Source organism: Salvelinus namaycush, chromosome 16 (assembly GCF_016432855.1).
Source record: "Salvelinus namaycush isolate Seneca chromosome 16, SaNama_1.0, whole genome shotgun sequence".
Lineage (NCBI taxonomy): Eukaryota > Metazoa > Chordata > Actinopteri > Salmoniformes > Salmonidae > Salvelinus > Salvelinus namaycush.
Genome location: NC_052322.1, coordinates 18,086,166 through 18,112,370, shown reverse-complemented (window position 1 = coordinate 18,112,370; position 26,205 = coordinate 18,086,166). Strand labels below are relative to the sequence as shown.

Here is a 26,205-nt window from a genome sequence, read left to right as displayed (position 1 = left end):
ATCAACCACATCTCGACCACACCTCGACCACACCTCGACCACACCTCGACCACACATCAACCACACATCAACCACACATCAACCACATCTCGACCACACCTCGACCACATCTCGACCACACCTCGACCACACCTCGACCACACATCAACCACACCTCAACCACACATCAACCACACATCAACCACATCTCGACCACACCTCGACCACACCTCGACCACACATCAACCACACATCAACCACATCTCGACCACACCTCGACCACACCTCGACCACGCATCGACCACACCTCGACCACACCTCGACCACACCTCGACCACACCTCGACCACACCTCGACCACACATCAACCACACCTCGACCACACATCAACCACATCTCGACCACACCTCGACCACACCTCGACCACACATCAACCACACATCAACCACACCTCGACCACACATCAACCACATCTCGACCACACCTCGACCACACATCAACCACACATCAACCACACCTCAACCACACCTCGACCACACCTCGACCACACCTCGACCACACCTCGACCACACCTCAACCACACCTCAACCACACCTCAACCACAACAAAGGGCTACTATGGAGATAACCTCTAGCCTCTCGTCTTCCCCAGTCACAGAAAAGTGGGACACGGTTCTTAGACCGTCGTCTCATGGTCTTCTCTCCACACAATGACAAGCCAGCTCGCTCAGTTATTCCCATGTGAACAGGTGTAATCATCTCAGCTCTCTTCACACTGTCCGTCCCCTTGTCTGTTCGTCCGTCTGTCCACGCTTAGCGTAGGTCGGCGTGTTAAATACCTGCCCGTTACCCCTCATCCTACCTAATCCCTGTACACCGCTGTTACATTGTTACAGCCTGTATGGTGTATGGCCTCCTCTACACGCACCAGGTTGTAAAGCCGCTCGGCGGTACTCGAGTACCCAAGCAACACACACACACACACACACACACACACACACACACACACACACACACACACACACACACACACACACACACACACACACACACACACACACACACACACACACAGAGACATACGGGAGAATGTGCTTTTAGCATGTCCAGGTTGGAGACTGTAATCATGACAGCTGATGTTGTTAGCAGGTAGAATACACACAGCTATCACACAGCTGGAAAATAATCGACAGCTGTGTGTGAAGCTTAGGCCGGTGATGTGGAGAGAGGAGGGAGTCTGAGGGGGAAGACTGTGTGTGTTTATGCTTTCCCAGCACGGCTAGCCAGCTCTCAGAAGACGTGTTGTGTTGGTATTCAGTAGTAGTACTGTTGGTCCTCTGGAGGAGAAGGAGAGAGTAACCCTTTCATCTGTTTTCATGCTTGTTAACCATTCCTTTCTGCCTGCTTTTTCTTCTCTTTCTCATTCCCCCTGTTTCTACTGTTTGCTTTTTCTTCTCTTTCTCATTCCCCCTGTTTCTACTGTTTGCTTTTTCTTCCAATGACTCCAGTTTTATCCTCAACCCTCCATGTTCCCTCCATCCTCCCATGTTATGCCCTGAGATGATTTTGGATCCATTTGAGAAAGAAACATCAGCATCAAAGGATAGGGTGAATTCCGATCTGAACTAATAAAACATTATTTCCCCTCATTCTTCAGAACGGAGTCCGTTGCAGAGAAGATGCTCACCAACTGGTTCGCCTTCCTTCTTCACAGGTTCCTCAAGGTGAGTCTAATGCAACCTCCAGTTTAGCAGTTTTAGTAAACCAGGGCTGTAGCAGTGAGAATACATTTTATGTCGTTAATCTGTGTTTTCTCTCCCTATCTCTCCCCCTCCCCTTCTCTCTCTATCTCTCCACCTCCCCTTCTCTCTCTCTCTCGCCCTCTCTCCTTCCCCTTCTCTCTCTCCCTCTCTCCCTCTCTCCCTCCCCTTCTCTATCTCTCTCTCCCTCCACTTCTCTCCCTCTCTCTCCCTCCCCTTCTCTCCCTCTCTCCCTACCCTTCTATCTATCTCTCTATCTATCTCTCTCCCTCCCCTTCTCTCCCTCTCTCCCTACCCTTCTATCTATCTCTCTATCTATCTTTCTCCCTCCCCTTCTCTCCCTCCCCTTCTCTCCCCCTCCACTTCTCTCCCTCTCTATCTCTCTCCCTCCTCTTCTATCTCTCTCTCTCCCTTCCCTTCTCTCTCGCCCTCTCTATCTCCCTCTCTCTCTCTCGCCCTCTCCCCCCCCTCTCTCCCTCTCTCTCTCTCTCCCTCGCTCCCTCTCTCTCCCTCCCCTCCCTCGCTCCCTTCGCTCCCTCTCTCTATCCCTCCCCTTCTCTCCCTCTCTCCCTCTCTCTCTCTCCCGCTCCCTCTCTCTCTCTCTCTCTCTCCCTCCCCTTCTCTCCCTCTCTCCCTCCCCTTCTCTCCCTCCCTCTCTATCTCTCTCCCTCCCTCTCTATCTCTCTCCCTCCTCTTCTATCTCTCTCTCCCTCCCCTTCTCTCCCTCTCTCTCTCTCCCTCCCCTTCTCTCCCTCGCTCCCTCTCTCTCTCCCTCCCCTTCTCTCTCTCTCTCTCTCCCTCCCCTTCTCTCCCTCGCTCCCTCTCTCTCTCTCTCCCTCCCCTTCTCTCCCTCTCTCTCTCTCCCTCCCCTTCTCTCCCTCGCTCCCTCTCTCCCTCCCCTTCTCTCCCTCCTTCTCTCTCTCTCCCTCCCCTTCTCTCTCTCTCTCTAGGAGTGTGCTGGGGAGCCTCTGTTCATGCTGTACTGTGCCATCAAGCAGCAGATGGAGAAGGGGCCTATAGACTCCATCACAGGAGAGGCGCGCTACTCCCTCAGTGAGGACAAGCTGATCAGACAGCAGATTGACTACAAGACCCTGGTCAGTACCACTCAGGCAATCACACACACACACACACACACACACACACACACACACACACACACACACACACACACACACACACACTACTGACTACATATTTATCTTTCTCACACACACGCACCATCATGTTTTGCTTCCCTCTGTGTCCTGGATAGCTAATGATCCTGTGGGTGCCAGTGCTGCACCAACAGGAGAGCAGGGGTCTGTGGAGACAGAGACAAGAGCACTAAGACAGTCACAGTCAAGACATGACTCTAGCTCTGATTACTCTGACGGGGAACTGGGCTCATTACTCTAATACCCTGCCGGAGCTGGAAATTGGCGTCCTGCCGAAGGTGTGAAATTAGATTTTAGGATGGTGGTGGGGGCGTGGGAATAGTATTTTAGTGGGGGGGGGGGGGGCATCCGGACCGTGACATGACCCATCAACACACACACATAGTCACAGAAACGCACTCGCACACGAAGAGGCGTTGAAACACACACAGGCACTGACATAACAAACACTCACAGGAACACACACATGCAGGCGCTCTCCTCTAACCCCCTCTCCTCTCCCGTCTCCCCCTTCAGATTCTGAACTGTGTGAACCCAGACAATGAGAACAGTCCTGAGATCCCAGTGAAGGTGCTGAACTGTGACACCATCACCCAGGTCAAGGAGAAGATACTGGACGCCTGCTATAAGAACATGCCTTACTCACAGAGGCCCCGCGCTGTCGACATGGACCTGGGTAAGACAGAGATACACACACACACACACACGCTCCCTAGTCTGTAGCCTGACTGACTGACCCAGGTAAGAGCTGACAGACGGGCACCACAGGCCCACCGCCTCCCACACAGTCTGCCGCCCCGGCCCTGGAGAGGCAACACCGCCGTTACCTCCACATCTCCTGCTCCTCCTGCCGGTCTTCTCATGGGCTCTCGCTTCACACCAGGGAGATGGAAACACCAGCCTCCCGTCAGGAGTGCTAGGCGCCCTTCAACCACACTGGCCCCAGCCACAGGAGGCCGTCTCTCCATATCACTATCGCCTAGGTAACGCTAGGGAGGGTGAGGGGGGTCGTGCCCGAAGCCTGGAGCAGCAGTGTCTGCTGGCAGTGGCACAAAGTAATAAAGTCCAGTCAACAGAGGAGAAAATCAATGATCACTACCCAGTGATGCCCGACGCTGCCCGTCCATTTCCCCATCAACACACTTATTATCTTTTCATTATCGGGTCAACGTTCCCCCTCCATCCCTCCTCTTCCCCTTTTCCCTCTCGCTTGACTCACTTTTCTGGGAAGGATTTTCTCTCTTAGTGCTTCTCCCGCCGCGTTTTTTCCCCACTCCACCATCACCGCGCCGACCGCGGAATGCGTATGGTTATGCAACGACGTATCACTGACACAAGTGCCAATTAAACCGGCGGGGCTGACTGAGCGTACATCTTGAACTTGTTAGTGTGTAATGTTTCATTAAAATGCAAGTCAACCCGGGCGCGGTCTCTCGTCTCCTAACCTAGCAGAGTACACAGAGTGCTCTGTGTGTCTGTAGAACAGAATGGCTGTTGATATGGCTTCATTTGGATAATGTGTTTTCTCAAGAGTCCTTTGGAAGCTCCTGATGTGTGCCTCTTCGCAGCGACACAGAAACACCAATCAAATGAAGTTGCAGTCAGGGAATAACTTAAGAGTTTCACTCATCTTGCCAGAGGAAATAATGGCCATTATAAACTGGGTGGTAAACTTGTATCGTGAGATACAAAGGCTTCAACAGTAAATGGAAAACACAAACTAGAGGACACTATGTGTGTATGTTCATGTGCACGTTATCTGCGTGTGTGTGTTCGTGCATAGGTGCGTTGGTGTGTGTGTGTGTCTGCGTGTGATTGTGTTTCTGGCAGCGTGAGTGACGCAGCGTCTCTTCTCTCTGGCCCCGTCAGAGTGGCGTCAGGGGCGGATGGCCCGCGTGGTGCTGCAGGACGAGGACATCACCACCAAGATAGAGAACGACTGGAAGAGACTCAACACACTCATGCACTACCAGGTACGGTGAACGGATCTACGTTGCGTATATCTAGACTCGCCACACTCATGCACTACCAGGCAGTGTTATTCCATCTACATGACATATATACATGTTGACGACAGTATATTGCAGTTCGTTGTGTACGGTATCCATATAAGTCTCTGGAGTTACAACATGGGATTCAGCCACATTATGTACACCCGTTCTATATAGTAGTATAATGATAGTTTATGGAAATGAAATTACCCAGGCCCACGCAGATGTACTGTAGGTGAACTTTAGTGTTGAGCAGCTTCTGACTTTGAGACGTTGAATCCTCCTCCTCCAAACTCTCATTAGAATTCACTCGCCTGGTTTCATCTGATCTGCATGACTCACACAAAATAGAGGGCAATTATTCCTCAGGTGGCGGAAGAGAGAGAAAACCGACACCTCCTATAAAGTGTCTTCCCTGGAGAGATACAGAGTCTCTCTCTCTCTCTCTCTCTCTCTCTCTCTCTCTCCTCTCTCCTCTCTCCTCTCTCCTCTCTCTCTTATCTATATTTAATCTCCCTCTGCTCAGGGACTAGGTTGTCCTTTACCTGTTACCGTAGCAATTAGCCCTGCCTCGCTCCGCGCTGAACTTCTCTCTACATCTCAGAGGCTCAGACTTGACCTGCAGTTCCTTGCCACCTTCATGGTCTGGGGGGGAGAGAGGGAGAAAGACAGAGAGGGAGAAGGGGAGATAGAGAGAGAGGTAAAGAGAGAAGGCAGCTAGTCTTCTCCAGAGCACATGAATCTTTCAGCAGTGCAGAGGGTCAGCAGGCTCCCATTACTCAGAGAAGGAGACCATCTGCCCAGAGCTCCAGACTGCAGCCTGTTGATCTGCAGCTCTGAAGCCTGCAGCCGTGGTGTGTGTGTGTGTTACTGAGGACTAGGTTCAGTCTGTCATGGAGGGGGGCTGAGGCTGCAGCCTTACCATGGGGCCTTTCTCTCTCAGACCTGCTTCCCCAGAGGAGGAGAAAAAAGAGGTAGAATAATTTACAAGGTGTCAGGGTTATTAGATGGGACATATCATAGTGTCCTTCGTAGAGGACTTGGTCCCATGCTGATTTACTGTATGTACCCCCCTCTGTGTCTCCTTCCTTTTTTCTCTCTCTCTTTTCCTTTTCCCTCCTTCACCCACAGATAGTAAGCAGCGGTCTCAACCTCTCTCTCTCCCCCCTAAGCACCTCGGAGCACTCTCTATGGTACCCATACTACTCTGAGTCTCTATGGTATCACTCGGAGTCTCTATGGCACCACTCGGAGTCTCTATGGTACCACTCGGAGTCTCTATGGTACCACTCGGAGTCTCTGTGGTACCACTCGGAGTCTCTGTGGTACCACTTGGAGTCTCTATGGTACCACTCGGAGTCTCTATGGTACCACTCGGAGTCTCTATGGTACCACTCGGAGTCTCTATGGTACTACTCTGAGTCTCTATAGTACTACTCTGAGTCTTTATTGTACTATTGAGTCTCTATGGTATCACTCAGAGTCTCTATGGTACTACTCTGTGACTTTATGGTTCTACTCTGACTTTATGGTGCTCTGTAGTGGTTGATGGAGGATGTGCAATATGTTAGCTTCCATCCTCCGACAGGTCTCTCTGTTGTTGTTATGTTGCTTTGTGTCACTCTGTCTCTTTCATTAGCCGTGGGAGACGCTACAGGGCACAACAACAACACACACACACACACACATTTGTTACAGCGATAGAGGAGCATCTCTCAGCGCTCAATAGCACATCTGAAGCCTGCCTATTGATCATGGATCTGACGCCCTAACACAACACCACTACAGAGGAGACGCACACGGGCCGGACGCAGGGTGATTAGAGGGAGGGGGGATGAGTAGAGACAAGAAAGCAGGGGAAGAGAGTAAATGGGGAGAGAAGAAGGAAAAGAAGGGGAGCGATGGAGCCTCTTGTTTATCATTATAGCTGTGATGAGCCAGGTAGGTGTGTGTGTGTGTGTGTGTGTGTGTGTGTGTATGTGTGTGTGTGTGTGTGTGTGTGTGTGTGTGTGTGTGTGTGTGCGCCTCCTGGCACGAAGACGTGAAATATTTGCGTGCGTGTGAAATATTTACATATGCAGAATTAGTGAACCTCACCCCTGTGACTCTGCTAATTCTCACACCAGACAGTGTGACCAGACAGACACACATTCAAATTCATGAAATCCCTAACAACCTTGGATGCTCTGCTATTTATTTCCCTACCTCATGGGAAATGGACGTTTACATATCCCAGATATGGATATACACACCTTCTCCTCACCTGCCTCCTTCAACTGAAATTAAAACTTTAATGCATGCATTTAAACCGAGACAGACTGTACGGAAGCATCTTTATTCAGTAGTTACCTTTGCTACACTCTCAGACTAAACAGGTACGGTTAGCGTACGGGAATTGTTCCCAGGGGTACAAAAATATTAAAATACACATAATGTACCTGCATTTCAGAGGTACGCACATTATCATACACAAAAGAAATGGGTACAGAGAAGATTCATTTCTGTATCCCAGGGTGGAGGCGTGGATTAGTGGGGGCGTGGCTTTCAGTTAGTTATTTTTGGCCACCCATGAGTGGAAGTGTTTAAGTCGTCTATGGTTATGTTTGAGCATGTCCGCTGCCAGATCTGAGGTCTTTATAAAGGCTTACATAAGACCATTTGACCTTAACCCAACACTGTCAGGAGTTACGGCTCTCAAGGCGTAATGGTTAAGGTGTTGGCTGGACCAGGTTCGAGTCCCGTTTGGGGATGGCACTGGCCTCCCGAGTGGGGCAGCGGTCTAAGACACTGCATCGCCGGCCGTGCCCGGTTGTAACGCTGGGCGCACAATTGGCCCAGCGTTGTCCGGGTTAGGGGAGGGTTTGGCGGAGGGGGGGGCTTTACTTGGCTCAACGCGCTCTAGCGACTCCTTGCGGTGGGCCGGGCGCCTGCAGGCTGACTTGGACGTCAGTTGAACGGTGTTTCCTCCGATACATTGGTGCAGCTGGCTTCCGGGTTAAGTGTGCGGGTGTTAAGAAGCGCTGTTTGGCGGGTCATGTTTCGGAGGATGCATGACTCGACCTTAATAATAATAAAAATAAGTGGGATGGCGGAGGGGTGTGTACACGTGAGGGACTTGATATAGAGAAGTACATTTTTGCCACTTAGAAGGAACAAATGACTTTGTCAGTGTGGTGGTACCCTAAAAAGGCTAATTTGAACCTTTTCTAAAGGTTCGCTTTTGTCTCTGTGGACTATATGGTACACTTTTATGATAGGAACTGCAAGGGTAAAACTATGTACCTAGAACTAATGGTACAATGACGTACCTTACAGAGTACCACTACAGTGACACGCGTTTGTACGTATTAAGTACAATTCGGCAGTATAGTTGGAGCTCAGGGGGACTGAATGAATCTCCACAGACACACCTTCTCTCTCTCACACACACACACACACACACACACACACACACACACACACACACACACACACACACACACACACACACACACACACACACACACACACACACACACACACACACACACACACACACCTGGACTGTTGGTCGGAGCAGGAGGAGAGCAGATAAAAGATTGATGAGATAGGAGAGTGCCTGGCTGATTGCTGATGTTGATCTCTCTTTGTTGATTAGTCTTCCTCCTTGTCAAAGGGAGCTTTTCGTCAGCCAAGCCCTTACTTTCTCTATCTCCTACTCTTGCACCTCTTCCTCTCTCGCTATCCCTCTCTATCTCCCTCGCCTTCTCTCTTTTCATGATCCCAGCTCAACTCTTTGCACTCTCTGTCTCCCTCCATGTATCTCTCCTCCTTCTCACTACCTCTCCCTCTATCTCTCTTACCCCCTCTCCCTCTCTCTTTGCCATCCTCCGACGTGAGATGTTTAACCTTCCGTCTGGTGAATAGCATTACCGGTCCAGTAGTTCCCAGGGGAGCAGGGCCTAGAACAGGCTAGACCAGAGGTGGCACACTCACATCCAATTACCATATAATGGGCTTGAGTGGCATGAGACATAGGGCAAGATTTACAATTCAAATAAAAAACTGTGTGGGAAGTCAGGTGTTTAGAGCTGTGAATGCTTGCCCGTGTGAGGTGTTGGTGAAATCTTAAACGGCAAATAGATCACTTAAAATGCATTGCAGTGAGGTGGTTGCAGTTAAATGGATTGCATATTTGGGAAAAGTGTAGTAATTTGAGTCCGATTTGCTTCACACGTACCTTGGCTTTTCCCGTCCTCTGCTGTGCCTACGTGGACGGTAAGGATTTTTCCAGGGGCACAGCTGGAAATGTGACTGAGGAAAATGGCTGCAGGAAATGACTTGGTTCCCATCCTCCTGCAGTGTAGCGGGCTAAACTGTGCCAAGACATTAAAGCCCTGTCACTGTGCCTCCATGTTGTGTCCTGACCTTGTGTTGTCCTACTGCTGTTGTGTTGTGGAGGAACCGACATGACTTCACCAGGAGCTCCAGTTTCACACCACCCAGACTGAGAACCTGCACTGGGACGTTTTGGGTCTATTTTAGATCAACCCAGACAGACACTACGGATAGTTGGATTACAGCAGAAACGTATCTTTCCATCAATCTGATTCTCTGTGGCGGCTCGTCCCCTGTTGTCATCTGAGCAAACAACGCCCCACAGACAGAGTTTGAGTTTTAAAATCAGCTCAGACAGAGAAGGAAATCTAGATCAACATAGTGAAGACAGTGTTCCTCTGCTCTCCACAGATTCCTTTATACGCCAAGACAGTTGGTATGGGGTCTGATGACAGCCAGTATTGCTGCAGATTGAGTCATCTTCTCTTAGGAAACACAGTGGGAACTCAACTCTCATTGCATCGTCCCAACCAGTATACGTTATTAGAACGCTCTTCGAAAGCTATTTAGTTTGATAAAAACACAATTTAGTGTACAAATGACAAAATAACCCTTTCATCTTAATAACCTTAAGTTCTATATTAAAGACCTGTCAGTTAGGAAATTGTCTGTGGCTAAACCTCAGCCCAGCGCAGTCCAGTCCAATCTGTGATAGATAGGCCTCCTAAGCTAGGCTTGGGCCACAGGATCAGGGGATGAGAGATAGGGGGCTGTTTGATGGAAGTCTTATCACAGTGTAGCGTTGGTCCCTTATCACACCTGCAGGCCACTGTCAGGCTCACCTCAGCTCCCTGCCTCACGCTGTGGATTAGCCCTGAAGGACGAAGCTGCACGCCTTCAATCATCTACACTATCACCACATCCCATCTCTATCTCTACGCTCACACAGCCCTTCTGTCAGACTCCATAACATAGAGGAGGAGAGGGAGAAGGATCGGTGCGAGGCAGAGAGAGAGAGAGAGAGCGAGAGAGAGAGCCTCCTGTCAGACTATTCCATAAAGGAGAGAGGAAGAGAGACAATGCTCGGTGTAGAAAGGAACAGGTGTCACTACTGTCAGAGCTGGAGGAACGAGGGTAAAGGCTTACGAAAATATGGAGAAGGTTAGGATGGAGAGGGAGAGGATAGGTTGGGCTCGGGAGGAAAGAAGAGAGGTCTTCACAATCCAGAGCCGACGGCTGGAAAGAGGTTCCAAAGAGCGGTTTGTCGTTTCCCACTAAGAGGGCAGGCGGAGTGGCATCATTTAATGAGATGACTCCTCCTCGAGCTTCTGTCCTTTCAAGTGCTCTGTCTGCTGGAGCTGGAGTTAGCTCTAGCCCTGACCCTGGCTGTGACCCCAGCTAATGGCCTGTTAGAAATTAGTGGAGGAGTGGGGTTTGAGGGTTGCTACTGTACAACATGGGGCCACGTCATTAGCCGTGGTGTGCTAAGAAGAGGAGGAGGAGAAGTATAGAAAGGAGGCGACAGGAGAGAAGAGAGAGGTGACCCAGCTGAAGCATTAGAGAGGCTAACAGTGAGGAGAGGTCGGGGGACAGCTTATTTCTCTCAACCTTGTTTTCATGTCATATCGGAGGTTTTCGTTCAGCCTGTGGCTGCATGGTGATTTCCCACTGTTGGATGTTTGTCCATCTTGTTCTCTCACTCCGAAAACTCAAATCCCTTCACTGGGCTGGCTGGAAATGCCACAGAGGGCTTTGGCATTTTGGTTCTCAAAAAGGAAACAGGGGTTTTGTATATTTGTGTGCAATATTTTGTCTATCCAGATTGAAGGAGTGCACGCAAACACACCCTCCCAGCTGTGATTAGCAATGAAATGTAGAGTAAATGACTGTAGAAAGTGTGATGGTTTAGAACACTGACTTTTATGGTTGTGGCTCGGAGAGACTGTGGACAGAGTCAGCAATGTGTCGTCCATAGACAAAGACAGAGAGGTAGTCAGAATGGTCCTGGCATGTACAGTAGAGTAAAGGTGACCTATAAGGAGGACTCTTTCATGTGGAGAAAGCTCATCCTCCTTCCGTATCTCGTGTAGTTGAGATCAAAGGAAATCTTTGTAGGAATACTGTAGACAATAGAGCTGGATTGGAGGGCTGACTCTTCCACTGTGCCATTGTTGTCTGTCACTCTCAATATCTTTCTTATCATCAATTTCCCTTCCGTTTTTGGACAATCCCTCCACTTTCTGTCTTTCTCTCTTTTTCCATCACTGTTATGGCTTAATTTCTTTTCCTCTCTCTCTGCCCGTCCCCCCCCCCCCCCTCTGAGATGCTGCGATGACAGTGAGGCGGGGGAGGTTGTTTTCTAGACATGCCAGTGGGAAGCTCTCACTCCGCATTGCTTTAGCTCCGGCTTTCTGCCCACTCCCGCCTCCCCTTCCCCATCCCTTCTCTCCTCTCCTTATTTCCCTAATGGCTGGGGAGTGATGGGAATGACGATGCGGATCATCTCATCACAGAGGCATTTGAGTCGTTTCTTACAGAGAGACGCTCTTCAGAGAGAGCCCACGAGGCTTTAGAGATGAGAGGAAGTTGAATGGAGAGAATGTGACAGAGTACAGGGAGGGAGGGATTCAAGGAGAAGGAGAGGAAGGAGATGCTGTGTCATGGCATATGTGTGAGCACGTGTTCGTATCTCTTGGAAAGGGGCGGAGTGTTCTAAACCAGGGTTGCAGATCAATGTGTACTGCAAACGGACAACATGTCATCCGTGAGCAGTACGCCTGTCGGTGATTGAGCATGTTCTCTTATCAAAATGTTCTCTGTTGCGTTGTTGCAGGTGTCTGATCGCTGTGTGGTGGCTCTGGTGCCAAAACAGACCTCTTCCTACAACATCCCCCCGTCAGCCAGCATCTCCCGGACCTCTATCAGCAGATATGGTGAGCACATAGAACATAGAACGTTGTACATAGATCACCATGGTAAGTACTGTACTTAGCTCCTCAAGCCATGGGACTATTTCAAACAAACAACATCAACATAAATATTAACACAGGAAGAGGAAGGGAGGGTCGGAGGTCAAAGTGTTCCGTGTCTAAGCCTTTGGGTGTGAGCACACCTGATATACACATTCGCCTTTCAGATGAGTTTGTAGACATTTTGTCCAGAGCCACAATGTGAGCAAAAATAAAACCCTCCTAGCTAAAGACCAGCTCTGTTTGGAGCGTTTAATGCTTTGCTGCGGAGCCATTGCTTACCGTACTATCTCCTCCCGATGGTGTTTACTGCCGTTTACCTCACAGCCCAGAAACTGCAGGGGTGGTAGAGGGATGGAGAGGAAGAGAGGGGGATTGAGGGATGAAGGGAGAGAAAGAGAGGGGGAGAATAGAGAGGGCCCGATGGGAGACATGGAGAGAGGTGTTTGGTTTTACCATCAAGTATAATAATGAGGACGCCGGACTGAGCCTGGAGCCAGAGTGTAATGGTCCGTCACACACACACACACACACACACACACACACACACACACACACACACACACACACACACACACACACACACACACACACACACACACACACACACACACACACACACACACACACACACACACACACACACAGGTGACAGTCACAGGGGTGAGCCACAGGGCCTCCCATCTGGTTCCATGCCCAACCCCAAAGGCAGCATGTGATTGGCTAATTATTCACTGTGAATGATACTTCACACCAATAGAAAGTGAAAACGGAACACGGTTGGCCAATTATCAGGGCTGGGATTGGATGAGAACCCCCATAGGTTGTTTTCTGTCGCCTGGAGAGATGACCAATTGGGCCAGTAACACCATCATCCCTCTCCTTTCCTATTTACTAAGTCCCCATTTGCCAATCACAAAACCACCAGTATATTGGAAATTACCCCTGGACAGTGTCAGACAAACAATGAGGATAGCTAATGTGCAATGTGCAATAAAGGTCCTATAGGACTATCTCTAATTCATAAAGATAGTGACGTTTACGATGTCAGAGAAAGCATTGCCAACTCCTCATTAACACATCCTCATTAAGAATGTACTGTAGAGAGACTGTGAGATACAGGAGTAATGACTACATCACCAACAAAGCAGTATTACGCTCTAATGTAGTAAAGAAGTATTACTCTGTAATGACTGAAACAGAGGATCTGGAGATGAATTGCCAACCTGAATGATCTAAAGGAAACTAACACATTATGTTAGTCTCAGTTTGGTTCAGTGGCTGGTAATGCATACAATATTACACAGTATTCCATCCTGAACAACATACTGCTTAAATCTGAATATTTGACCAAAGTCATTAAATAGCAATGAGGGGTGTGTGTGTGTGTGTGTGTGTGTGTGTGTGTGTGTGTGTGTGTGTGTGTGTGTGTGTGTGTGTGTGTGTTTTGTACGATGCTGCATCAAAAAACAACCTGTCCTCTGGCTCCAGCCCGGTCCCCAATCAATCAAAACCTGGCACAGCGGGCACAGATGTGCCCCGACACCCAGCTGATTGATTCATATCAATTTAACGTTCAGCATTTAGCATCCCGCCTCAATTTACTGTTCCAGCGCCCTCCCGGCCCTGAGTAACCCACTACACACTCCCCCCTGATGCCTCACAACCTACCTCACACACACACACACACACACACACACACACACACACACACACCCCTGCTGCCCTCACACCCACCCCCGGGAGCGTGAAGCCTGGTGCAGTGGTTACTGAGCTGAAGATAGGAGGGAGAGGTCTGCCCCCCTGGAGAGGAAGGAGTAGAGAGAGAGAGGGGCAAGGACCTGCCAGTGGCTTAAAATGGGATTTGAGACCTCAATCCACCCCACTCGCACACGCAGAGAGACACACACAGGGGCTGACAGACTCAAAGGTCCCCAGTGGCCACCCTAGAGACCCTTCTCGCTGCTGCTGCTCTTTAGAAAATACCACTTAGAGCTGTAGAGCGCTGTAGAGCGCTGAGGCTTAGTTGTCCCACACTGCCCTTTGAAGACAGGTGAGAGGGATCTGACAATGATAGAGAGCCCCTCCAGACCCCTCACACACTCACACACACACTCACCGCCACTGGGGAGGAAAGAGCTGCTAAGTAAGAACACTGGCGAAGAAGAGAGGAGGAGAAGAGCGCCATTCCTTAGTGTCAAAGGAATGAGGGAAGAAGATGGCTGGAGTGCTTTACATATTAGAGATCTTTGATGCATTGATTCAACGTGGCGACAGCAGGAAAGAGACAATACTACTTCCTTTTAAGAGGAACCGAGGAGAGCCACGTCTCGTTCTCGCTCTCAATTAAATTCAATTCAAAAGGGCTTTATTGGCATGGGAAACATATGTTTATATTGCCAAAGCGAAGTAGATAATAAACAAAGGTGAAATCAAAAATGAACAGTAAACATTACACTCAAAAAAGTTACAAAATAATAGAGACATTTCAAATGTCATATTATGTCTATATACAGTGTTGTAACGATGTGCAAATAGTTAAAGTACAAAAGGGAAAATAAATAAACATAAATATGGATTTCTCTCTCACACCTCTATTCAGAGAGAGGGATAATATGAAGGAAAGAGAGCGAGAGACAGAGAGAGATGATATGAGAGGGAGAGATGTGGGGGGGAGATGATATGAAAGAGAGGGGGGGGCACTGGGCTGGCAGCTGCCCCTCCACCATTCTCTGGACTTAATGAAATATTATTGGTGCATGGCTCCTTTCATCCGTTTAGTCGAGTGAGAGGGTGCTGCTCCTGCTATCCAGAGGGCCAACAGACATGTATTGAGCTGGACGGACGGACGGACGGACAGACAGACAGACACCTATTTATTCCCCTTCCTTCATCACATTTCCGCCAAGCTAATATGAAATGATCCAACGCTGCAATTTACTTTACAGAAAGGTTAAAGAGGAACAAGGGACTAGGGGTTTTAAGCTTTGAATGAGACTACAGAGGAGAAGGGCAAATTAGACAGGAGGAGGTTCAGTGTGTGTGTGTTGGGGGGGAAATCAAATCAAATCTCATTTTATTGGTCACATGCAGATGTTATTGTGGGTGTAGCGAAATGCTTGTGTTCCTAGCTCCAACAGTGCAGTAATATCTAACAATTCACAACAATACACACAATACACACAACCTACAAGTAAAATAATGGAAATATATGAAATATATAAATATTAGGATGCGCAATGTCAGAGTGGCATAGACTAAAAGTAGAATAGAATACAGTATACAGTGGGGAGAACAAGTATTTGATACACTGCCGATTTTGCAGGTTTTCCTACTTACAAAGCATGTAGAGGTCTGTAATTTTTATCATAGGTACAATACAACTGTGAGAGACGGAATCTAAAACAAAAATCCAGAAAATCACATTGTATGATTTTCATTGATGCCTCACGAGGTGAGATCTTGCATGGAGCCCCAGACCGAGGGTGATTGACCATCATCTTGAACTTCTTCCATTTTCTAATAATTGCGCCAACAGTTGTTGCCTTCTCACCAAGCTGCTTGCCTATTGTCCTGTAGCCCATCCCAGCCTTGTGCAGGTCTACAATTTTATCCCTGATGTCCTTACACAGCTCTCTGGTCTTGTCCATTGTGGAGAGGTTGGAGTCTGTTTGATTGAGTGTGTGGACAGGTGTCTTTTATACAGGTAACGAGTTCAAACAGGTGCAGTTAATACAGGTAATGAGTGGAGAACAGGAGGGCTTCTTAAAGAAAAACTAACAGGTCTGTGAGAGCCGGAATTCTTACTGGTTGGTAGGTGATCAAATACTTATGTCATGCAATAAAATGCAAATTAATTACTAAAAATCATACAATGTGATTTTCTGGGTTTTTGTTTTAGATTCTGTCTCTCACAGTTGAAGTTGATAAAAATTACAGACCTCTACATGCTTTGTAAGTAGGAAAACCTGCAAAATCGGCAGTGTATCAAATACTTCTTCTCCCCACTGTATATATATGAGATGAGTAAAGCAGTATGTAAACATTATTAAAGTGACCAGTGATTCCATGGCTATGTATATTGGGCAGCAGTCTCTAAGGTGCAGGGTTGAGTAACCGGGTGGTAGCCGGCTAGTGATGGCTATTTAACAGTCTGATGGCCTTGAGATAGAAGCTGTTTTTCAGTCTCTCGGTCCCAGCTTTGATGCACCTGTACTGACCTTGCCTTCTGGATGGTAGCAGTGTGAACAGGCCAAGACTCGGCTGGTTGATGTCCTTGATGATCTTTTTGGCCTTCCTGTGACACCGGGTGCTGTAAGTGTCCTGGAGGGCAGGCAGTGTGCCTCCGGAGATGCGTTATGCGCACCACCCTCTGGAGAGCCCTTCGGTTGCGGGCAGTACAGTTGCCGTACCAGGCGGTGCTACAGCCTGACAGGATGCTCTCAATTGTGCATCTGTCAAAGTTTGTGAGGGTCTTAGGGGCCAAGCCAAATTTATTCAGCCTCCTGAAGTTGAAGAGATGCTGTTGCGCCTTCTTCACCACACTGTCTGTGTTGGCGGACCATTTCAGATCGTCGGTGATGTGTACGCAGAGGAACTTGAAGCTTTTCACCTTCTCCCGTCGATGTGGATAAGGGCGTGCTCTCTCTGCTGTTTCCTGAAGTCCACGATCAGCTCCTTTGTTTTGTTGACGTTGAGGGAGGTTATTTTTCTGGCACCACTCCGCCAGGTCCCTCACCTCCTCTCTGTAGGCTGTCTCGTCATTGTTGGTAATCAGGCCTACTACTGTTGTGTTGTCTGCAAACTTGATGATTGAGTTGGAGGCATGCGTGGCCACGCAGTCATGGGTGAACAGGGAGTACAGGAGGGGGCTGAGCACACACCCTTGTGGGGCCCCTGTGTAGAGGATCAGCAAAGTGGTGTTGTTTCCTATCTTCACCACCTGGGTGCGGCCAGTCCGGACGTCCAGGACGCAGTTGCACAGGGCTGTGTTCAGAACCAGGGCCCCGAGCTTAATGATGAGCTTGGAGGGTACTATGGTGTTGAAGGCTGAGCTATAGTCAATGAACAGCATTCTTACATAGGTATTCCTCTTGTCCGGATGGGATAGGGCAGTGTGCAGTGTGATGGCGATTGCATCGTCTGTGGATCTATTGGGGCAGTATGCAAATTGAAGTGTGTCTAGTGTGTGAGGTAAGGTGGAGGTGATATGATCCTTAACTAGCCTCTCAAAGCGCTTCATGATGACAGAAGTGAATGTTACGGGGCGATAGTCATTTAGTTCAGTTACCTTTGCTTTTTGGGTACAGGAACAATGGTGGACATCTTGAAGCAAGTGGGGACAGCAGTCTGGGATAGGGAGAGATTGAATATGTCCGTAAACACTCTAGCCAGCTGGTCTGCGCATGCTCTGAGGACGCGTCTGGGCCGGCAGCCCTGCGAGGGTTAACTGCTTAAATGTCTTACTCACGTTGGTCGGTGTCACTGTGTTATCCTCAAAGCAGGCGAAGAAGGTGTTTAGCTTGTCCGGGAGCAAGACGACGGTGTTCACGACGTGGCTGGTTTTCCCTTTGTAGTCCGTGATTGTCTGTAGACACTGCCACATACGTCTCGTGTCTGAGCTGTTGAATTACGACTCCACTTTGTCTCTGTACTGATGTTTTGCCTGTTTGATTGCCTTATGGAGGTAATAACTATACTGTTTGTATTCAACCATATTCCCAGTCACCTTGCCATGGTTAAATGCGTTTGGTTCACGCTTTCAGTTTTGCTCGAATGCTGCCATTTATCCACAGCTTCTGATTTGGGTAGGTTTTAATAGTCACCGTGGGAACTTCATCCCCTATACATTTCCTGATGAACTCAGTCACCGTGTCAGTGTATACGTCAATGTTATTCTCAGACCCGGAAGTTGGAGTAGCAGTGGTCGAGTGTTTAAGCAGCGCGAGTATTACAGTCACTGTGTTGATAGAACTTCAGTAGCATTTTCCTCAAATTTGCTTTGTTAAAATCCCCAGCTACAATAAATGCGGCCTCAGGATATGTGGTTTCCAGTTTGCACAAAGTCCAGTGTAGTTCCTTGAGGGCCGCCGTGGTATCGGCTTGAGGTGGAATATATACGGCTGTGACTATAACCGAAGAGAATTCTCTTGGGAGGTAATACGGTCGGCATTTGATTGTGAGGTATTCTAGGTCGGGTGAACAAAAGGACTTGAGTTTCAGGGCCTCCCGGGTGGCGCAGTGGTCTAGGGCACTGCATCGCAGTGCTAACTGCGCCACCAGAGTCTCTGGGTTCGCGCCCAGGCTCTGTCGCAGCCGGCCGCGACCGGGAGGTCCGTGGGGCGACGCACAATTGGCATAGCGTCGTCCGGGTTAGGGAGGGTTTGGCCGGTAGGGATATCCTTGTCTCATCGCGCTCCAGCGACTCCTGTGGCGGGCCGGGCGCAGTGCGCGCTAACCAAGGGGGCCAGGTACACGGTGTTTCCTCCGACACATTGGTGCGGCTGGCTTCCGGGTTGGAGGCGCGCTGTGTTAAGAAGCAGTGCGGCTTGGTTGGGTTGTGCTTCGGAGGACGCATGGCTTTCGACCTTCGTCTCTCCCGAGCCCGTACGGGAGTTGTAGCGATGAGACAAGATAGTAATTACTAGCGATTGGATACCACGAAAATTGGGGAGAAAATGGGATAAAATTTAAATAAAAAAATTTAAAAAAAGGACTTGAGTTTCTGTACATTATCACAATCACACCATGAGTAGTTAATCATGAAACATACACCCCCGCCTTCCTTCTTCCCGGAGAGTTCTTTATTCCTGTCTGCGCGATGTACTGAGAACCTGTATGGCTGTATGGACAGGGACAGTATATCTGGAAAGAGCCATGATTCCGTGAAACAGAGTATATTACAATCTCTGATGTCTCTCTGGAAGGAGATCCTCGCCCTCAGCTCGTCTACTTTATTGTCCAGAGATTGAACATTGCCGAGTAATATATACCTCTTCTCCGCCGGCGGCGTCTTGGAGCAGCCTCTGGGACAAGTTCAATTGCCCTGGGGGGTACGAACAAAGAATCCAATTTTGGAAAGTAGTATTCCTGCTCATAATGCTGGTGAGTTACCGCCGCTCTGACATCCAAAAGTTATTTCTGGCTGTATGTAATATCATCTCTCTCTAATAATGTAAGAAATAACACACAAAAAAATAAATACAGCAAAGTTGCCTAGGAGCTAGAAGCAGAGCTTCCCTGTCTGTCGGCGCCATCTTGCGTGTGTGTTACTGGACAGGACAAGGGAATAGAGCACAGAACTAGGAACGTAGTGTCTAATTTATCTCCCTCTCTCTCCCTCCATCTCTCTCCCCTACCCTTTTTCGCTCTCTCTTTCTCTCTCTAGACTCATCCTTCCGGTACACAGGTAGTCCAGACAGTCTGCGTTCCCGTGCCCCTATGATAACCCCTGACCTTGAGAGTGGGGTCAAAGTGTGGCACCTCGTCAAGAACCACGAGCATGGAGACCAGAAGGAGGGAGACCGCGGCAGCAAGATGGTCTCCGAGATATACCTGACCAGGCTGCTGGCCACCAAGGTAACACCCAGCTTACAAACGTCTTTATGTAACAAGCATTGTCCCTCCATATTTCAATTATACTACAGTAGTTTACTTTCAGTTACAGTGGTTTTGTTTTACATAAATTGTACTAAGTGACTGGTGGTACAATCCTGTATTTTGGATCCAGTGGCTAATGACAGACTTTCATCTGCTTAGGTTATTGCCTATTCATTTAGGAAATAATTTATTGTTGAGTGAGTTTATGTATATCTGACCTGGTGTGTCCATTGTTTTTACCCAGGGTACACTGCAGAAGTTTGTGGATGACCTGTTTGAGACGTTGTTCAGTACCGTCCACCGGGGTAGCGCTCTGCCCCTCGCCATCAAATACATGTTTGATTTCCTGGACGAGCAGGCGGACAAACACGGCATCCACGACCAAGATGTCCGCCACACGTGGAAGAGCAACTGGTGAGGAACCTGGAGGATGTAGAATATGAATGATAGGATGTATAATGTAGGATGTGATATGTATCAATCAGAGGATGATACACTGAGTCATCGGTAAGAAACTTTACAAAATATAACAGTACTGGATTCTGCCTGTCTGGAGTTCAGAGCCTAAAGCTCCTCCCTAAAGCCAGCACTTTAGTGACCCAGAAATAGGAGAGAAATACGGTACTGATAGTTAGTGGATTCTGACTCAGTGCTTTCATGACCCAGTGAGTGAAGAAAAATACTGAGAGGGGATTCTGACTGACTCATTTCTGTGGCCTCTCTCTCAGCCTCCCGCTGCGGTTCTGGGTAAACGTGATCAAGAACCCTCAGTTTGTGTTTGACATCCACAAGAGCAGCATCACGGACGCCTGTCTGTCTGTGGTGGCCCAGACCTTCATGGACTCCTGCTCTACCTCAGAGCACCGCCTGGGCAAGGACTCTCCCTCCAACAAGCTGCTGTACGCTAAAGACATCCCCAACTACAAGAGCTGGGTAGAAAGGTGAGTGAGACAAAATATACACAAACAATTCTATTTCCTTGTTTTCATGTGTCCAGGACGCACACGATATACACTGTCCGACGACACGCTTACTTGCCCTGTGTGTGTGTGATGTTGTTTTTTTAGAGAGCAGTGGCTTCTTCCGTGGTGTCCTCCCATGAACACCATTCTAGTTTAGAGTTTTACGTATTGTAGACTTTTTAACAGAGATGTTAGCATGTTCCAGAGATTTCTGTAAGTCTTTAGCTGACACTCTAGGATTCTTCTTAACCTCACTGAGAATTCTGCGCTGTGCTCTTGCAGTCATCTTTCCCTTACGGCCCCTCCTAGAGTAGCAACAGTGCTGAACTTTCTCCATTTATCGACAATTTGTCTTACCGTGGACTGATGAACATCAAGGCTTTTAGAGATACTTTTGTAACCCTTTCCAGCTTTATGCAAGTCAACAATTCTTAATCTTAGGTCTTCTGAGATCTTTTTTGTTTGAGGCATGGTTCACATCAGGCAATGCTTCTTGTGAACAGCAAACTCAAATGTGTGTTTTTTTATAGAGCAGGGCAGCTCTAACCAACATCTCCAATCTCGTCTCATTGATTGGACTCCAGGTTAGCTGACTCCTGACTCCAATTAGCTTTTGGGGAAGTCATTACTCCTAGGGGTTCACATACTTTTCCCAACCTACACTGTGAATGTTTAAATTATGGATTCAATATACACAAGAAAAATACAATAATTTGTGTGTTATTAGTTTAAGCACACTGTGTTTGTCTATTGTTGTGACTTAGATGAAGATCAGATCAAATTTTATGACCAATTTATGCAGAAATCCAGGTAATTCCAAAGGGTTCACATACTTTTTCACAGATGTACTCCACAGGAGGTTGGTGGCACCTTAATTGGAGAGGACGGGCTCGTGGTAATGGTTGGAGCGCAATAAGTTGAATGGCATCAAATACATCAAACACGTGGTTTCCATGTGTTTGATGCCATTCCATTCCCTGCTTTCCAGCCATTATTATGAGCTGTCCTCCCCTCAGCAGCCTCCTGTGATGTACTCTGTGATGAGGCTTAACGTTCCGGTGAAGAATTCTGATGTAGATTGTTTCAGCTTTGCATGTTGAAACTGAGTGTCGCCCCCTGTGTGTGCCTGCAGGTACTACGCGGACATTAACCGTCTGCCGGCCATCAGTGACCAGGACATGAATGCCTACCTGGCAGAGCAGGCCAGGCTCCACTCCACAGAGTTTAACATGCTCAGTGCTCTCAACGAGATCTACTCCTATGTGTCCAAATACAGCGAGGAGGTGAGTCCTAACACACACACATAGACACACTGCAATAATGGCCATTCTTTTAACAGGCGAGGCCATGCTACAGTCTTATCAACTCTCCTCTTCAGTTAAGTCTAGACTAGTTCATGGTCATTCCTAACTCATTTAGAGTGTTTCAAATACTTTCAGAGATGCCAAGAGTTTCTCTGATCTGATGGTATTCGTCACACAGAACCCCCCCCCCCCCCCCCCCCCCTCCGCCATGCCACACAACCCATCCTAAGTGCCATATGTCCTGGGCCAATGAGAGTTGTGGGTGGATGATATGTGGAGGAGAGACAGGAACAGCGGCTGTACAAGCAGCTCAGCATGCTACTCCATCCCCTGAGTGGTGTGAAGGAACACAGCCCTGTTCTCTCTCTCGCTCTCGCTCTCGCTTTCTTTCTCTGTGGCTCTCTTGAGCAGAATCAAGACGTGGAGAGGGGGGTTGAGGGAAAGAAAGAGAACGAGAGAGAGAGGGCAAAGAGAGAGAGAAAAATGGAGAGAGAAAATGTGGGAGAAAATTAGGGAGAGGGATGGGAGAGTGCGACAAAGAAGAGACGGGGGAGAGAGAGAGAGAGAAAGAGAAAGGGTTCTGTAATGGAGACATTCCGGCTGTAATGTCAGCACCTCTTCTGGGAGCCATTAGTCTGACCTTATTGAGGCCCCATTCACAAGACGAGGAGCCCACTCCCTCTTCTCTCTCCCTTTCTATTCCATCTATCTTTCACCCTTTCACTCTCTCCTCTGTGTTTCTCTCATCTCTCTCTCTTCTTCCCCATCTTCCCTAAGAGCTTGAAGCTGCTGCCGCTAGAGCTAGTGTTCACTTCTCCTCGCCCTCTTTTTACCTCTCAGAGACCACCTCTTTTACTCCCACTCTCTTTCTCGCACTTTCTTCCCACTTTGTTTCCTTTTCTTTTATCCCACGCTCTTCCCCCACCTCTAGCTTTCTTTCTTTCTCTCTCACAGACACAGACAGACACACACACACACTCATGCCCTCTCTCTGTCTTTCCTCTTCTCTAGCTCTCTCTCCTGGGCACAGTGCTAAGGCCCCTATCGTTGGCCGTCATCAGTTGTTTGTTCCAAGCCTGGCTCCTTGTGTGACCCCTCTAGCGGGCTAGCGCAGTGCTAAATTGATTTTGGTGATGGCGGAGGGAGGGAGGGAAGGAGCTGTGCCTGCATACAGCACAACAGATTCATAATAGATTGGTATGAGGTGGAGAGGGGGATGAGGAGGAGAGGCTCCGCTGGGCTCTGCCAGCTCTAAGAGCACTTAGGCAGATGAGAGGGAGACAACAGGCAGGGCAGGGAGGCAGGTAGTGTACTATGGGACAGGCTGCTGGAGCTATGTACAGACCTTAAGAGAAACTAGTCTTCGTTAATGTCCCCATAATGTTTTCAGCGCAAGGCCTAGTTATGAGAACATTGTGTATTCCTGGGGGGGGGGGGGTGCATAGCAACCTTTTCCAGCCCTTTTTCTTGTCTACTTCTCACAATCACATACAGTACATTTCTGTTAGATAGAAATGGGAGAGCTGCGCTGCTGTAGCATTGGTGCACAGCTTTAACCAATGTCACTTTATATTGACTCACTGTGTGGCATAACTCGTACCAGTGATCTTATTGGGGAATATTTCTCCTGTTTGATATGAGCACATGAAAAAGCACCGCCCAGCTGCCGCGTTGTCACCCTGGCGTGCATACAGCGTGTGTGACACCACAGACAGCAGAGAGGAGACCCTGTCGGATTCCACTTTGAACAACTTGACAAATGCCCACGTTTACAGAGAGACAAAAGCATAAGATAGCCAGTTGGATTCCTCCGTTTTGTGCCACTCTCTCTGACAGAGACAACTATATTTCCTCTTTAATGTCAGGAAGTAGCAATCATACATGATCCCACCCATCCAACCAAGCTCTTAACTCTAAGCCAGTTGACATACAATGGACATTATGTAAGTCAATACAACTTAATTTATTCCCTCAGGGGCATTTAAGAAAAGCCAAATCACAAAATGTCAACTTCCTCAACACATAATACTGTAAACAGACCACAGACATCGCATTCCTCAATACATCTGTACGTCTTCCCTGGGTTGAGTGTGACACTGAAGCATGTTGTTGTCCTGGGTTCACAGTAGGCTGACTTCCTGGTTTGAGTGTGTTAGGAGTGACAGTAAAGCATGTTGTTGTCTTGTGCCCCCCCCCCTCCCAGATCACCATGGCCCTGGAGCAGGACGAGCAGGCTAAGAAACAGCGTCTGGCCTACAAGGTGGAGCAGCTCATCTCAGCCATGTCCCTGGAGAGCTGAGACAGACCACGGGATTGGACGACTGGACCGGCCCGGGATATCGATCAGCCACAGCCACCCAACCAACAGTCCCGATACTCACAGTGTGGGGGGTGGGGAGGGGGGGGGGGACAAGCAACCACCACTGACCTGGGACCTTTTAAATCCAGAAATCAAGAGTTTATTTTTTTTTTATCAAATTTTCTTCCTGCACCATACTGCCACCAACTCCAAAAGACTCCATAGGCTCTGGAGACATGGGTGGTGATGATGATGTATGGTGGGGCGACCACAGACCTCCATAAAGGCTACATGGCATCTTTCTTTCCAGCTGATATTATTTTGGGTTTGACGGGCAGTGTTGTGTGTGTGTATAGCCCTGGAGGAGAGATATGTTGAGAGAAGGAACGAACAGAGGGGAGATGTTGTAGCCAGATACACTCTCCCTGTCTGCTGAAAACTCACATTAGAGACAGTGTAAGGAAAAAGAGTTAGCGATAAAGACTTCTCATGATGGATTCCAGAGATATTGTTGCTGAGTTTTGCTTCCAAAAATATCTGCTTTATTTTTGTATGTGTACATTTTGATCTTATCAGTTGCAGTGGAAACATCTTCCTCTTGTTACATATATGGACATTGTTGTACTGTACAAAGGCATAGGTTGTATTATAACACGTCTTTATAGGGTGCCGTGGCCATCAGAAAGACATGGTTCTATGTCATGTCCTGTCCTGCTCTCTGTTCTCCTCAGACAGCAATACCATTCGTTATCAACATGATACTCCAGACCAAGTGGACAGAACCCAGCTCTGACTGTAACCCATCAGCCCTGTACAGGAACCCACAAAAACGCATTCCGCATCGTACAGAGAACGGACCTCCTCTGAGGGGGTCAAAGTTCAACCAGCATGCTTATCGACCCCAAACCCCTGTACCCTGTGTGATAAGAGGAGATCCACAGGCCCACAGAGCGTTTAGGTTATAAGGACAACAACAACCAGCATCCTACTGGTTTCTAGAAGACTCTCCTCTGCAGTAACGCCATCTGTATGTACTGTGAATGTACAAATGCTGATGGGACTTTTTCATTTGAGTTTGTATTTTAAACAAATAGGAGTTAGTTGAACAGAACTTTAATGGCAACATAGATGGCCAACTGAACATCCGTCCAAGTCCCTTTACCCCTGTCACCATAATTTACCCTGCTACCAAATCCTCTATCTCTACCGTAAGAGGGTGTGTACTATACAGTCTGTATTGTAGCCGTAGTTGCCGTGGCTACGCTGCTCTTAACGTACAAATACCATAATATACTGGAGACTAGATTCTAGAGTCTGCCAAGCTGGGGACTGAGGCTGGCGGCAGGAGTGAAAACACTCCGTTATATAACCGCTGTTTGTATGGCTTTAGGGGGATCGGATCAAGTGTGTGTGTAAAACTTGCATGCATCGTATCACATGTCAGAAGAAGTGTTTTTAAGGTCCATCTTTGTTTGTTTTTGTAAGTGCCAATGGATCAGGCTAGCGGCTAAATGCTAGCGAACTTAGTTTTCTACCCAACTATGTACCAGCAACGTCTTTCCAAACGAGAATAAGAAAAAGCCTGTGTAGTGCCAAAAGATCCCGTTGTTTTAAATGATTCATCGGTTAATGCTTTACAACGGGGGCCATCCAAGCCCTGGAACTGAAGTAAAGAGCCTGCAGAGAGGTGCTCATGTAACTGGAAGCTTGTGAACAAGGAGCAGGTACGAAAGCAGGACAGTAGCAGGCTCGGGAGAGAGACAGTTCTGTCAAATATAGAGTTACTTGTCGAAAGTTGTAATTTTTTTTGTTTTTGTCAAGAAGGAAATATCTCAACTGCTAGCATGGTCAAAAGAGGATGTAAACATCA

The 26,205-nt window shown here is 48.2% G+C and overlaps 1 protein-coding gene across 4 annotated transcripts in view; it reads left to right on the top strand.

Moving 5' to 3' along the window:
* The window catches only part of LOC120060669 (plexin-A2-like), a 265,104-nt gene extending 240,700 nt beyond the window's left edge, over positions 1–24,404 (top strand). For all 4 annotated transcript variants that reach the window (XM_039010062.1, XM_039010063.1, XM_039010061.1 and 1 more), the window contains 10 exons: positions 1,635–1,701; positions 2,688–2,834; positions 3,411–3,570; positions 4,764–4,867; positions 12,036–12,135; positions 19,559–19,749; positions 20,015–20,184; positions 20,499–20,711; positions 21,865–22,015; positions 24,240–24,404. In XM_039010062.1, coding sequence (XP_038865990.1) covers positions 1,635–1,701; positions 2,688–2,834; positions 3,411–3,570; positions 4,764–4,867; positions 12,036–12,135; positions 19,559–19,749; positions 20,015–20,184; positions 20,499–20,711; positions 21,865–22,015; positions 24,240–24,335 — 1,399 coding nt within the window. In that variant the 3' untranslated portion in view covers positions 24,336–24,404. The remainder of the gene's footprint in view (positions 1–1,634; positions 1,702–2,687; positions 2,835–3,410; positions 3,571–4,763; positions 4,868–12,035; positions 12,136–19,558; positions 19,750–20,014; positions 20,185–20,498; positions 20,712–21,864; positions 22,016–24,239) is intronic.
* The last annotated feature ends 1,801 nt before the right edge of the window (positions 24,405–26,205 follow it).